General features: G+C 33.2%; 1 protein-coding gene and 1 non-coding gene across 3 annotated transcripts in view; one reads left to right on the top strand and one right to left on the bottom strand.

Annotated features, from left to right (window-relative positions):
* Nucleotides 1–307: 307 nt before the first annotated feature.
* Nucleotides 308–16,264, bottom strand: part of FAM133B (family with sequence similarity 133 member B) — a 28,718-nt gene continuing 12,761 nt past the window's right edge. For both annotated transcript variants that reach the window (XM_072964993.1, XM_006207639.4), the window contains exons 3-11: nucleotides 14,582–14,660; nucleotides 13,830–13,904; nucleotides 13,664–13,696; nucleotides 13,169–13,231; nucleotides 12,604–12,696; nucleotides 11,219–11,269; nucleotides 6,537–6,629; nucleotides 4,026–4,073; nucleotides 308–1,925 (exon numbers count right to left, since the gene is read on the bottom strand). In XM_072964993.1, the coding sequence (XP_072821094.1) occupies nucleotides 1,839–1,925; nucleotides 4,026–4,073; nucleotides 6,537–6,629; nucleotides 11,219–11,269; nucleotides 12,604–12,696; nucleotides 13,169–13,231; nucleotides 13,664–13,696; nucleotides 13,830–13,904; nucleotides 14,582–14,660 (622 nt within the window). In that variant the 3' untranslated portion in view covers nucleotides 308–1,838. The remainder of the gene's footprint in view (nucleotides 1,926–4,025; nucleotides 4,074–6,536; nucleotides 6,630–11,218; nucleotides 11,270–12,603; nucleotides 12,697–13,168; nucleotides 13,232–13,663; nucleotides 13,697–13,829; nucleotides 13,905–14,581; nucleotides 14,661–16,264) is intronic.
* TRNAT-GGU (transfer RNA threonine (anticodon GGU)) lies at nucleotides 10,314–10,385 on the top strand. Its single transcript has one exon. It is a non-coding gene; the product is annotated as a tRNA-Thr (tRNA).

The following is a 16,264-nucleotide window of genomic DNA, read 5'->3' as shown; positions in this document are numbered from 1 at the left end:
ACTGATCAACAAATAACCTGATGAACTTATCTTTTAGCACTTTCATGAACAGTACTGAGAAACTTCCTTTTGGAAACAAAATGTCTCTCAAACTTGCTTTGTACTCAAGAGCATGTAGGTATTTTTTATTAGGAGAGATAATGAAGCTTTAAGCATAAAATTTACGGAAATTTACCAAGAAATGTATTATTTTTACAGCTAAGAACTTGGGGACATGTCTTATTCATCTACCACTTAACACCTAGTTAGTGTTTCTTAACCTTTAACTTTACTTGTGACCCAAAGGGAGCTGATAAAAACACAGCTATTTTTAATTAAAATAGCTATTTATTCAGCTTCTTGTCATGCCAAAATGTTTTGTGCATATACCACTATAATTAGCACACCCTCTATAACAGGCAAAATTATACATCAAATTATATTTCATGTTACCTGATTATATAAAAAGGTAAAGTGAAAATGATTTCTCAATTCTTTTTAACATTACTAGTAAACAAGTCAGCAGGAGATATGAATCACAAAATCTTAGTAAATGACACAGGAAAAGCAATAATGTAATTCTCACTTAAATTTAAACTTATAATTTGTTGTGAATATATAAAGACAAACTTTTAAAATGTTATATTTACTAAGATTCTGGCAAGAGCTTCATGTAACAAGACACAGCATACCAAGCCTGCCACTTAACTTGCTTATGGTAAGTCTCAGCTTCAATATGAAGCTGTTAAAAAAAAAACCAAAAAACCCAAAAAACGAAAACAAAACATCAAAAACCTGCTTTTTACATGCTAAATATCTTGGCAAGTATGCTGTTAAACACAGTATGGAATTTAAGATAGCAAGAATAAGGGGTTAATAAAAAGCTAAACATTACAGCCTAAACAAAATTCATACAAAAAACAAAATAACTATCACTGGTTACATAAAAATTTCCTGACTGGTTAAAACGTAACAGTATAAAACATGCATTTTAGAATCTGTAGCTATCAAGTTCAAAAAGTACCAGTGTCTATTTGAAATGATTCCTCTCCAAAGCCAAAGTGTAGTCAAAATTAGTTCAAATGTTATAATACATTCTAATGCTAAAAAACATTCAGTATTATTGAAGTGGAGGTAAATCCCAGAGCTTTCGGGCATTCTCATGCTGCAAAAGGCTATTTTTCTGGTTCACTCAAAGTAGCATACGAGAGTCCAAGGATGTCACTAAGCTCAGTAAAGGGCAAGACTGCCATACCCAGCTCTGACCTCTCCATGAAGCATGGCTACTGTGTCCACAAAAATAAGATGTGTGAGGATAAAGGCACACTATTCTGCTAGCTAAAGTGATAGCAAACCATCCCCCCACCCCAACCCTAAAAGCTCCTTCCCCAGGTAAATAAAAGTATAAAGTGGAAAAATCAAAATACACTTATCTACAGAGTAAGGATTTTGAAATATCAATGTAATCCCTACTTCAAAAATGTTAACTAGAGTCATCTGTTCATTTCTAATTACATCTTAATGATGTACCCAGGTTCAATTTCTGTTGATTTATCATTAGATGCTTCTAGTCAAAAATAATTAACTTTATTCCCAAATATCTTAACCACTAGTATGACTGCAGTATATTATTATCTCCCAGAGTTATTAAGCACTGGAAGAGAAAAAAAGAGATGTTCAAGCAGCAGGCAACAATTATGGCCCTTTCACACAGCGGCATCTGAGTGGCTACTGAATAGTCCAGGAATAATTCTAAAAACAAGAAAATTCATGCACTTTAGTAAATATGTCATACTTTCACAGTTGCAATTTCCCTAGACATTGCACTTTCTTTAAGTGAATCCTGATTCTTCTTTATGTTATGGTGAGTCAGGACTTGAACAAGTAGCCTTCTTTTTCTTCTTCTTACTGTGTTTCTTATGCTTCTTTTTCTTTTTTGTTTTTTCCTGAAAAGATAGTTCCATGTTAGATGTATCTACATGAAAACCTGCAAATTAAAAACAACTTTACCATGAGTACTTCTAAGCTACTAGTTATTCCAAACAATTCACACAAGCAAGTAAGCTACTCAAAACATTTCCTAAAGTCTTGATAATATCAGTATGAGGACCAAGAGAGTGCTTGTCAATTTTCAAAAAGATAAGGGAAAACTCTAAGTCATTAGTACATGAGTGTAGCTGCTAACAAAATTTTTTGTAGAAAATAAATTCTATTGAATTATGGTATAAATTGCTATACTTCATGTTATCTAATTTCTAAAGGTGAAGTTATTGTAGTTACTGCAAAGGAATCATCATATCACAGCAAAACACAACTGTTTGTAAAATGATAGTTTTCAGAGAACGGATACACTAAGCCTGCTACTTTTAAGTAAACAGGAACAGATATTATGCACTTCTTAGACTGGTAACACTAATTATTAAATTAACAGCTAACTGGTACAAAATATTGATGTATAGCAGAAAAGTCTATTTAGCTTAGTAAAACATATGCTTGATTTTTAAAGGAAAATGTCACTGAAGCCTAGTAAAAGTGGTCGAATTGTGACTAGGCAAAGGAAGCTAGAATTTTGCTGAAATCTGACTCTATTTCTGTAAAAGAGACGGCAGAACTTTTAGAAAACAGGTATGCAGAAAGGCGGTATCAATGATACGCTACTTATTGATATTCAAGAGAAAGTAAAAAGCAAGAAAAGAGAAGATACACATAAAGCTGGCAAAAGCAAAGCTTCCTATCCATTTCCTCATCTATCAGAACTTTCTGCAGTTCCTCCCACCCCTACCCAAGGCCTCTACCACCATTTTGTGGCTCTAAGCAAATATTTACTGTTCTTTTCATTACAAGTCCAAATACACAGGCACTTTGTTACAGAGTCCAGAATCTCACGCTGGGGCTTTAAAAAATGTTTTGAGTATAGATCACTTTTTCATAAAAGAACAGCAAACCAGTCTGTTCTTAAAACACTTTTCTTCCTGGCTTCCATGACGCCTCACTCTGCTGCTTTTCTTCTATCACAAAGACCTCATTTTTTTTTGATAGTTCTTCCTCTGCTCAACCTTCTGGGGCTTTCTTCCCTTCTTTTCCACATGCTCTCCCAGTCACATGCTTTAAATACCACTTTCATATCAAATCTTCATATCCAGCCCTGTGCTCTGAACTCAAGATTGCAGCCCTACCAGACATATCAAAGATTACCATAAAAAATGCTTAATTTTTCTCTCCAAATCCTTTCTTAGCCATCCTAGTAAATGGCACCAGTAATTCATCATTTTAGTTACACCAAATATCTAAGCTATCTGACTCTACTCTTTGCTTTAACTCCACGCTCCACACCTGAAGCACCAAGAAAGTCATTTCATTTTGCTTTTACCTCTCCCTAAGAAAATGCTTTCAAAGGCCATAGCCCACACTTCTGCAAGTGCTCCTAAATTACTTTCCCGTTACGATCCGCATTCTCTTTGATCATTTGTTACACACTTTGTTACACTCTAGGTTGGTCTGCTTCTCATTGGATACAACTTCCACTTTCCTTATTCACCTCTTCCTTTTCTCTCCTTTCCTACTTCTCAATCTGCGTAATAGCAGAGATGGCTTTAGAAATGATCAAAAGAATTGCCTTTGTTAGCAAATCATCTATGTTGTCATAGTCCTGCTTATTTTTTGCTGCAGCCTGTGCTCTGAGAGCCCTTTTCTATTCTGACCAGGTTTGCTGACCTGGAGGGACTCACTGTCAAAGATGGAGGGAATCATCATATTTTACTCTTGTGTTTCCTACTAGAGCTTAAGAAAGTCAAACAAAAGTTTAAGCTTACATTTTTAAACAGTAAAATACTGAAATGGAAACAGAGATGTTTGCTACTAGGGTATTCTTTCTCTTACCTGAGCCAATTTAGCTTTCTCCAACCCATTAAATGAAGCTGCTAAACACCACCCTTTCACAATAAATATTCGTTCCCAGTAAATGCAATCATGCTTTACCATGAGTCACTCTGTATTAAACAAAAACAGCTATACTGTTGTCATGTAAAAACATAAGTGATACTTGCTATTGTTTTTTCTCGTTCTTCACTGCTTTTCTTCTTTTTTGCTCGTACCTAAAAAGTTAAGATTTATGGAGAAGATAAATACGTAACTTATACTCAAGTCATTTAAAAAAATTCCCTAATATACCTTGCATCTTTAAAATTTTATGCAAAAAAATTGTGACAACAAAATAATATTTTAAATGCCTTGTTATATACCTTAAACCCCTGTTATATCAAAATAAGGATTCAATGAAAAACATTTAAAGGAAAGAAAATTAAAAATTTAAATCTCTAGAGGGCTTCTCTTATATTTTCTTTTAGCATCTAAAAACAACAGTGAGGTACAGCTGATAAAAAACATCAGCTCTGAATCCTACCTCTGCTATGTATTACCCTCAGTTTCACTGTCTTTGTAAAATGTAAATAATATCTACCCTCGAGGAGTGCCTGGAATATAGCAGGTGTTCCTCTTAGTCTATGGTGTTTAATAAAGGGCTGATGTATACATATATATATATATATACACACACACACACTCACATTTATAGCATATTCAGTAGAAGTGAACTGATTAAAACCTTTTGAAGTAAAAATTATGACCCCAGCAATATTTCAGTATTTAAAGTGTGATACTTTGGATTTAAATCAAATTCAAAGTTGCTAAAGCCATATGTATTTAACGTCAAATCCAAATGTAACATTTTATATTAAGACAGACATAATTAATACAACAGAATACTAAAGGACAAAAATTGCCTAAATATTGAATTGTGGCTTACCTGTTAGATGACTACATATTATATATATGAAAATGTAACTAACAATAGCACAAATAATAGACTAAAGGAATAGAACATATAAGCATTAGAGACCATTAGCTTTAATAGGGGGGTGGTGGCTTTCTCTTGAAAGCACTTAGAAAATTATTGTGTTTGTGGTTATTCTTGTCATCACAGTGACTGAGGGGCAGGGGTAGTCGCTGTGTTGCACCCATATTAGCCAGGCCAAAACAGGGGGTGTTGTCGTGCAACGTCTGGGATAGCCCTGATATAACTTTTGAACAGCCTGCTTCACATTCATGTAATCAACCCAATTATAATACAGAAACTAAATTTATTAAAATATGAATACAAAGTATTTTGTATAGCATTTTAAGGTTTTTTTCTTTCTTGTAAGGAACATACGTACACTTTAATAAAAGTGACAATTCTTATCGTATGTACAAGAGCATCGACATTTAAATTGTATAGAGTTTTAAGATACAGTTGGCCCCCCATATCCACAGGTTCAGCATCCGTGGATTCAACTGACTGCAGATCAGAAACATCTGGGGGTGAAAATTCCAAAGAGTTTCAAAAAGCAAAACTTGAAATTGCTACATACCAGCAAATATTTATACAGAGCATTTACATTGCATTAGGTTATTATATGTATTTTAGAGATGATTTAAAGTATACGGAAGGATGTGCATATGTTACATGCAACTAATATGCCATTTTACATAAGAGACTTGAGAACCTGCGGATTTTGGTATCCACAGGGGTCCTGGAACAAATCCTCCATAGATATCAAAGGATGACAGTACAGTGAATGTCCCAGAAGAGCAGTATCATATAAATAGGGGGAAGACTATTTTGTTTCATTCAGAGCTTTACTGAGAACTATCCGCCATTTTCCAAAGTGTCACTGAAGACAACACTACTATGCAGTTTTTGAAGGGCATACATAAATGCACCCGCTACAGCCTGAATTTTGTTACATCTTAATATTTTGTCTTCTGGTGTTACTATACTCAAGTGCTTATGTAGTGAAATATAATTTTATTAAAATTACATGTTATTATTTCCTTGTGTCCATTTTTTATTTCTGTTAGGGGATAATACAAAAATGTGTATAGGCAGGCTATATTAGCTACAAATTTCATTTAAGGAGGATTACAAAAATATTGTTACAAAATTGGGACAATAATGGCTCATTTTACAAATGAGGAAATCAAGTCCAACCAGAGAAATACTTTAAAGATGATTAACTTATAGGCCTAAACTTAACTAAGAATGGACTCTAATTCCAATAGAGTACAAAATCTAAGACAAGGCTATTAGAGCTGAAAAGGACTGTATAGATGATCTAACCCTACTCCCTCATTTTAGAGACAGGAAAATTGAGGTTATGCCAACATTTCTGCTCTACCTCATCATTTTTCTATCCTTCAAGAGGAGCTCTAAACAAAAACAAGGGAACGGTGGGTTTTAATATGCTATATATTATACAGTATCTTTCATGTCATCAATTAAAAGAAAATATTAGAAGAATAAAAAGATCTGGATTGGAAAGGTATGTGGAAATATGACTATCAAAATAAAAGCCATATTATTATCTTCTATAAAAATATACAACATGCTAAAATAGCATTTTTCATATTATATTAGAAAAGTGAGTAAATCAAATATTTATAAAATTAAAAAAAATTCATATTAGTGAAATCAAATAAACATTTTAAGGTAAAGAAAATGGATTTGATTATGAACTTACCTCCTCAGTATAATCTGATTCTGACACAGACTCAGACGATAAAGGTTTATCTTCAAGATACATCTTTCTTTTTTTGCTGAGTCCTTTAATGTCCTGTGAAAAATACATGTATATTGAATCAGAAAGATATAATACTATGCCAAACAAATTTTGTTTTTAAGTCCTATTTTTAAAATTTTCCAATTATCACAAAAATTAATCATTTTCATTTTAGAGATGTCTAAAATTGGTGACATTTATCAGGATTTAATTCCTAATTCCAATAAAGCAATGCTTTTATTAAATAATTTGAAAAGAAATAACTATATCCATTTAGATGTAATATCCTCATTTTTTTAACTATACATGACAGAATTTTAAAGAGTCATAAGAAACTATATGGTATTAAGATTTGGGTCCTCTGCAGTCTAACTCTTTTACCCAGTTTCTACCCAGGGTTGGATCAGAAAGGCCTAGTGCTGCAAAAAAAGAAAATCAATGGGTAGTTATTTGTAATGATCTAAAAAGATCTCTGCACAGTAGTTCCTTAAGTGTATTTAAAGTGTTAAATTCACATAAAAAACACCACCCTTAATCTCTAAGTAATTAATGATAAGTATATATAATTCTGGGGAAGAAGAGTCGAGGAAGACTGGGAGAAGTACTCAAGGACTTACATATTTTAAGAAATAAAACATTTTGAAAATATCTGAAATAACATAGCAAAATGTTAAAATTTATTAAAGCTGCACAGGGAATACTGGTTGTCATTTTACTATTTTCGATTTACTTCCTCCCTATGTATGAAGTAGTTCTTAACAATAAAAACAACAAAACTACAAAATGGAAAAAATTCTCACCACCTAATACTACAAAGAAAAAATGACATAAACCTTTTTATATAGCACGAACCCAATTTTAGGATATAAATAAAACAAGAAAACAAACTAACAGTGATGATCTGTGTGTTAGATTATAGGTGATTTAATTTTGTTTTGCAAATGGCTTTATTATTTTGGTAAAAATTTGTAGGAAAATTCATCCAAATCCCACCACAGGGATTTTGGGAAACATCTGTGTGTGTGTGTTATGTACAATTTTACATAAATACTTGCTGTTTGGAACCCGCTTTTCTCACTCAATAGTATCTTTCCATGCCAACTACACTGTCATTTTTGGCCGCCTTTGATACAATTTACTTATTAACCCATCTCCCTCTGGAGGGCAGGCATATGGGTTCTTTGCTATTAAAAACAAAGTTGAAATAGAGTAAACGGTATGTGAGGGTAAAAATCTTTATCTAACAATAACAGCTAATTAAAGGCCAAAGTAGCCTTCATCCAAATGATTTTCTCACTCTCCCACAATCCTCACAATTGTTTCTTATTTCATTCATTTATGAATCAAACTTTACCAAAAAGCCTCTTTAATCAAGTTATCAGTCATATCAATCTGAGATTACTAGAATACAGTGCATATTTTCTTTAAGAATTGCCTAAACATGTATTTTACCTATTTTTATGTATATGTGAGGTATTTGCTTTCATTAAAGTATTGAAGATCACCAAGTTTTTGTCTTACGTACTCCTAGCTGTTTGTCTTGGTCTGTTCATTATATTTAAACTTTGTTCATGGTTTATTTTTCGTAATCTCTATCTTTTGGCCATTCAGAATTCGAATTAAGTGGTCAAAAATTTGAGTTTTGAGTATAGGCCCTTCCCACTACAATGTTATATTTACCCTGTCTTTCTCTAGTTGCATTTTCATACGTTTACATCTTTGACTTATCTGGAATTTATCTGGCCATAAGGAGAGTTCAACTTTTTATTTCCCAAATGGCTAGTCATTTTGTCCCAAGAAACACTATTTTTATCATATATTAAATTCCACAAATACTTATAAATTTTCACCTGAACTCTACACCGTTTCATTGTTTTCTCTATTCCTGTACCACATATATGGTTTTAATCAAAGCATATGAAAAATGTTTTAACTTCTCGTAGGGCAAGTCATACACAGGAACATTTATTAAATTTTCATGCATCTCTGAATAGATTTGTATAGTTTTCTTCAAATAAGTCCTGCTCACTTCTTTAAGATATTCCTATATACTTTTTGTTACTATTACAAATGAAATATTTTCTTCCATTATATTTTCTAATTAGGCATTGCATTGCCTAGCACTTTCAGAACAATTTAAAATAAAAATGGAGCTAGAACAATGATTGATATATATGACTTAAAATTAAAACCTTCTAAGATAATAATAGACATCCTACACAAGATTGAGACGCCATAGACCAAAAGATGCTAATCGTGTGTCTGAAAGAAGACTGGCATCCAAAGTATGTAACTCTTTTGTATTAGGAAGATTAAAAAACCAAACAGAAAAACAGGCAAAGATCAAGCATAGGCAATTTTCAGAAAATGAAATGTGAATGGCTAATAAGCAAATGAATATCTTCACATGTTAAACTGGCTAAAAGGGAAGTCTCACAGTGTGACAAGTATACATGTAGAATAAGGGTACTGTCATACATTACTAATAGGGGTACAAATTAATAACAAGCACTTTGGTTGAACAAAATGTAGGCGAAGTTAAATGTATGTGCCACCCAGGACCTAGAAATTATAGTTCCAGGTATATCTTAGAAAATTAATGATAACTTAAGGAAAAAGAGAAGTGGGTAACAGATAGCAATTGCAGCACTGTTTGTGTTACTAAAGAATGAAAATAATGTAGATGTCCATAAATGGAGAACAAAAATACATACTGTGATGAATTAAAATAAAGGAATATTATAAGCAAAAGAAACAACCTTATCCTTGTAACAACAAGGATAAACGTCAACAGCAATGTTGAGTGAAAAAACAAGTTTCGGAAGGAAACACAATGATACCATTTTGAAAATACAAAATATGACTATTTATGAACACATACTTATGTAATAAGAATGTATAAATGCAGAAACAGCTGCCTTTAAGGAAGGAGAGAGTGCCCAGGACTTTCCCCTCCCCTGAATAAAATAAGACCTGAAGCAAATATAATAAAATGTACATTACTTGTTAATTCTAATTGGTATGTATATGGGTATTTGTGTATTATATTATTTATTATGTGTGTCTATATGTGTACCTTATATTATTTTGAAAAGTACTTCAACATCAGAGTACAGTTGTTTTAATACTTCATGTTTATATACTACCAGTTTTTAGTTTCACAAATTTTTTAAAAACATGAAAGTAATCACTTGTTCTTATTTTATAATGGCTCTGAAAATCATAAATTTCTGTTGAAATTATATCATACCCTTTTGGCAACTATTAAAATAATCACATGATTTCTTTCCTTTGACTAGTTAATATGACAATTTATTTCAATAAATTTCTTATCCCTGGATACTTGGAATTAAACCAATGTGGTCAATATGGTTTCTTTTTTTAGTGTGTTAATAGAGTTTTATTTGCAAACTGGTTAAAAAAAAAAAAACACTTCTAGGTATACACCTAGGAGAAATGAAAACCTATGTCCACACAGAAACATGCATATTTACAGAAGCATTATTCATATTAGCCAAAAGATACAAACAACTCAAATGTCCATCAATGAATGAATGGATAAACAAATTGTGGTATACATATTCAATGGAATATTACATGCATTTGTAAAAAGGCATGAAACGTTGATACATGCTACAACTTGGATGAACCTTGAAAACATTACACTAAGTGAAAGAAGACAGACACAAAAGGTCGCATATAGCATGATCGCTTTTATATGATATATCCAGGGGGCTGGGGGACATAGCTCAGTGGTAGAGTGCATGCTTGGTGTGTATGAGGTCCTGGGTTCAATCCCCAGTGCCTCTGTTAAGGGAAAATAAAATAAAATAAATTTATATGATATATGCAGAACACACAAAGCCAGAGAGACATAAAACAGATTAGAGGCTACCAGGGAATGGCGAGAAGGGAACTAATTACTCAGTGGATATGAGTTGTTTTTAATGAGATGATGAAAAAGTTTTGAAACTAGAGAGGTGATTAATGCCAAAATTGTACATACACTAAATACCACCAAATTGTAATTTAAAAACAGTTAACAGCATATTATGTGAATTTCACCTTAATTTTTAAGAAATGATATAAAAAGACTGAATAAAATATAGTGACACTGGTCTTCAGTTTCCTTTTATTAGTATTTTGCTTTCTTTAGGCTTTTCTTCATTTTTCATAATCAGGAAGATTTTTAAATGTAAATCAAGAACCTAGGTAGGGTTAAATTTAGCATTAAGCAAAGAAAAGCTATAAATAAAGATTAAAACATCTACTTAAAGTAGAAAAAAGATTTTTCAAAATTATCTATGTATGCTCAGTTTGAAACAGAAGTCCGTGTTTTTTAATTAAAAGGACGTTCTTTAAAATGACTTGAGGAAACAAAGGAAATGTTTAAAATCTTCATTATGTTGAATTTTAATCTGAGATAATCCATTAATCTACACAAATTGAAATTCTCTGCAGAAATACTCTTCTTGTCTTTTACCCTCAATAATGAATACAATAAATAATATCCTTAAATTAACAGGAAATCCCATAAAAGCAAAGGAAATCCCTAAAGCTAAAAAGGGGAATACCTCATTAATTTCTTAAAGTAATTCTTGAAGTAAATTAAGTATATTAGGGCATTGTAAAGTACAAATTACCTTTTCTTTCTCAGTTGCATCCTTTGACTTCTTTTTCTTTTTCAAACTATCCTAAAAAACAAACATGTATCACTTTTAAATTTGAAAGATACAGCATTATAGCACAAGGACAAAAATACCAAAACGGAGATTTACTCTATGACTGATAAAAATTTACTTCGTATCAGAATTTTATTCTGAAAATAAAGGAGAAATATATGTTGTGTATATTCGTGCTTGTAAAGAAATGACACTTCATTTGCCTGGCTGTATGTCAAATCTACCTACATCTAAAATGACAGATATTGTCTGCATAACCACATGGTTTATTTTAGAATAAGACTTTATGCTATTGCTTATTTTTGCCTATAGCGGTCATATGCACTGGAGTTCTAATTTACACTGCGCAGACATCAATCTGATTTCCCTACTCTCCTTACAAGGTGGGGAGGCAAGAATTTCTGCTTTTGAATCTCTCAGTTCTGGCTGTCAACCTCTCTGAGCCCTTCCCTCACCATAAAGTGGGATAAACAAATAACTACTTTGCTGAATTTTTGAGAGGACTGAGTTAATAAGTCAAGTGTTTGGAACTGGGCCTAATGCATAGTGGGCATTCAATAAATGTTAGCTATCAGTATCACTAGACTGGTTCTTCTCCTTTGAGATAGAGAAAACCAACATTTACTGAGTATTTTCTAGACACCAGGCATTTTATCAGAAGAAATCTCAGTAGGGCAAGTAGCATCTGCCATAAAATCATATAGTTCTTTGTTCTCCTGGAACCCCAGGACAGTGCTTGTCAAATTGTGGCCCATGGACACCATGCATCAGAATCACAGAGAACATCTGTTAAAAAATCTACTTTTGAGCCTAATCAGACTCATTAAATCAGATTCTGGAGACGGGGCCTAGGAATCTGCATTTTCACTGTAACCTGCACGTATTTCTTATTCCCACTAATGTTTGAAGGTTAACTGCACCTGACAATTCTGGATAGTACAGAACAGATTTAGGTACAGTAGAGCAGAAAGGACACTGGATCAGATATTAGAAGACAGATTCAACTTCCAATTCTAATACTACCTATATGAATTTAAGTAAGATGTTTTTTCTCTGAACTCCCAATTATTTATGAAAATGGGAAAAATAATGTCTGCTGTGCTTTATCATAAAGCTGTCATAAAAATGATGACACATGGAGAGACCTGTATGTGAAAGTATTTAGAGAACAATTAAGTGCTATATGTACAATATTATTAAATACATCAATTAAGTGGCACAGAGCATCCAAGTACAAAAACAGTATCTCACTTCTAAATCAAGAGCAATTTAAGATAGAAAGAACTAAAAGAAAAACCTAATTAAATGTCTGCTATCCAAAATGTTACTCATCTAAATAATTTTACCTTACTGTCTGATTCAGTTTCTGACATGGAGCTTTCAGAAGATTTATGTGAACGGCTCTTCCTTTTCTTTTTCCTTTTTCCTTGCTTCTTATCCTATATAAAAGATTTAAAAAAACATTTGCTTTCTGTTACAAAAATGTAACAATGCATTTTATTTACATCAAAACTTTATCAATGAACAAAACTTAATGAAAGGACCAGTTTCTAAATATGTATGTTTTACTTAATTAATATTTTAAATGTAATTTACATCACTGTGTTTTATAAAAAAAGTTAATTCATTTGAGTTACATGTAATTCTTATATAAAGGAGCATTTTAGATTTTTAAATCCATTTCTTCTACCAATATTTTTAAATGAACAAGACAAATTTAGGAATCTAAAAAATACAGATAACCAATATTTAAATATCTGGTTATTTACTCATGTCAGTGCTCTCAGTTATGGATAATTAATCAAGACTTGGAAGTAAACATTTCTAACAGATATTTCACAATGGGTTTCCTCTTCTCATTAAAGATATCAGAGACATATTAGTTCATGAATCACTACAGGCAAACATTACCTCATCTTCAGAATCCGAAGAACTGCTGGAAGAATCAGAGCTTGATGAAGAAGAAGATGAATACTTGACCAAGCACAAAACAATGAAAGCTTGTGAGATGCAGGAATTTTTTTCTTTTACTAAGTCTCTCAAATACTTAAAGAAACCAATCTAGTGTCTGAGAAACAGATGCCATATTTCTAACACTTAAATATTAAAATGTCAAATCTCAAATCGTCTCATACACACAAACACAAAAAGCACAACAAAATAACAACAGATGTGGCAACAGTAGTCAATTTTCCCTCTTTATTAGTAATAAAGGAGTTATCAGGTTATAAGGAGGGTGGCACCTTTCTTTTATTATCACTAACAGAACAAAACCACCCATAACTACCAAAGGACCCCAGGCTTCTTGACTCATCTAGAGTTAGCATTCAGGTTATACAAATTAGTCTCACTTTTTTTGTAGGCTCTTGATAGCAACATTTAGAAAAATGGAAAACTTTTGCTCACCCTACCAGATTTCTTCTTTTCTTTTTTCTTTCTCTAAAAGCAAACAAATAAAAGTACAAATCCAATTTAGGTCGTATTTTCAAATGTATCCACTAATAGTGCACACCATTACTATGAAAACCCAACTGTGAGATTAAGAACAGCAATAAACTAAAAATGGCATTACCTGTCTTTTTTTGGATGAACTCTCACTTCCACTTAATAATTTCTCCCTGTGTTTTTCTAGTTCTTTCTTCCAGTTCTGCAGAAAAGTTATAAACACCATCAGAGGCTATCCATCCCCTTCTAGTACAGCTAAATATACAGAAACAGCCACTGCTGCCTTCCCTTGCATCCTCTACCACCTCTCACCCATCTCAGCTCTAATCACAGTCAAAATGCAGATGGCAGAATCCTTTACCCTGTCACCAAAGAAGCCTCTCCTAGCTCCTTTCGAAGAGAATATTAAAGGGTAGGAGTTCTTCACTGTATAACGAAAGGAAGAGTAGGTATTATTATTGAGTCTGAGAACTTTTTTCTTTTTAACAACTGTCTTTCCAGACAGTAAAAGTTGAATTACTTCATACTGTGGCTGAAATACCACATACATGTTTGCAATCAAAACAAGCAATCATTACCATGGACATTCCAGGATAAGATGGGGACTTGGGGACGAAGGGAGAGAAGGGAAGAATCTAACACTGAGGAACCTTAAGATGATTTAAATTATTATAAGATGGCTTTTCTCTGTTTCTTTTTTAAGACATCAAATATTTATATACAAACCTGTTCTCAATGTAACAAAAACACTTCCAAAATACAGAGCCCCTTTAAACCTAAAGAGCTTGGCCCAAATCTGTGGTTTATTAAAAAATGATTTCATTTTTCTTATTATAAGAAAAAAATTAGTCTTTTTTTTTAAAGGCACAATTTACAAACCTCATTCATTTTTTCTTCAAATTCAGCCAATGCCTTAGAGCCTTTCTTTTTCTTTTCTAGTTGTTCTTTCACTTCTTCCCTTAAAAAGTAGAATGTACAAACAAATTTTCAAGCAATTCAAATTGGAGACGGAGGCTTTACAAACAAGACAACAAAAATTTCATAAATAAATTTTTCTTAAATATCCTAATAAACTCCCATACCAGTTCCAGCGTTTACATTTAACATTTCTTTGTTCATATCCTTGTAAATCAATTAAATAAAGCCTATTAGCTAACACTAGTCACTCCTCTTCTAAAAATGGATTATAAAAACTAATACACCAAACATTTGAGTTCTTCCGTACAACAGGTACTGCTTTAAATACATCTTCCTTTAATCTTCACAACAATCCTACGAGAAAAGGTAGTATTTTTACCCCCATTTTAGGGCTTAAGAAGCTGAAGCTTGGAGAAGGTAAGAGATCTAAGATCACAAAGCTAGGAGTTTCAGTGTTAGGGTGAGCTAAGGTCTGTTTGACTGAGTTACTACAGTCTCTTACTAAATCACCCATTTTATAGTGTACTTGCTTACAAGAAACACTGGCCCTGGCTGGATTCTGGTATCACCGCCTGGTAACAGTGGCTCACTGTGCCTGTCTATACAAACGCTATAGATTTTATGGACACCTGCAATCCTTCTGGAACTCTGGAATTCTGCCATCGGACAGGCAGAGTCTGATCAGTCCCCAGTAAAAAAAACCTGGACACACTGAATCACTAATGAACTCCCCTGGCTGGCAACATCTCACACATGTTATCACAACTCACTGCTAAGGGAATTAAACGCATCCTGTGTGACTCTGCAGAAGCAGCCTTGGAAGCCTGCGCCCAGTCTCCCCTGGACCTCGCCCCAAGCACCCTTTTCCTCTGCTGACTGCGGCTGCTATCCTCTCACTGTAGGCAGTCTTGCCCATGAGTACAACTCTCTGTGAATCCTAGTGAATTACGCAACCTGAGAGTTGTCATGGGGACCTTTGACCACATGTCATACACTTGCTTAAGCACTTCCCCTTTAAAGTGCATCCCTTCTCCTCAATTTCAAAGATAAAGTATACTTTGTTTTGGGATAATTTATTTTCTGGTATGCTGCAACAGTAAACAATAGCACTTGTGAACATTCTAAAAGGGAGACACAGCTGACTTCCCAGCTAACTCAAAGGAAGGATTCCGTTATGTGTAAACAACACAATTTGCAGCTAAGTTGCCCAGCTCTCAGGGGCCCTTAGAAGGAGTCCAAAGCTAACAGCTCTGAAGCTTGCCTTACGTTACGTCAGGAGTATGGGTATTTAATAATAAGACATACTAAAAAATAATGTCAGTGCTTTGGTGCTTTATTTACAAAATATCAGAGCCATTCAACAAGGGCAAAACAAAACAAACAATTTCAAACAAAAATGTTATAATGGGAAATTCTAACTCACTGAAAAGCCAGCAGATAAAACTGGAAACAAGGCCTAACATTATCTTTCTCAACACCTAGTTACATCTCAGGGAGGGGTGAAATTATTCAAACCTACCATTTAAATAGCTTAGAACACTGCACGGTTAAGGTCTCTTTTAGGAGGTGTGCTTGGTATAAAAGGCTCCCTGGCAGGGCTTTAGCTATTCTGGGTAGTGCGTTCTCTAATGTTTGCTTTACACT

Source organism: Vicugna pacos, chromosome 7 (genome assembly GCF_048564905.1).
Source record: "Vicugna pacos chromosome 7, VicPac4, whole genome shotgun sequence".
Lineage (NCBI taxonomy): Eukaryota > Metazoa > Chordata > Mammalia > Artiodactyla > Camelidae > Vicugna > Vicugna pacos.
This window is presented reverse-complemented; position numbering and strand designations above follow the sequence as displayed.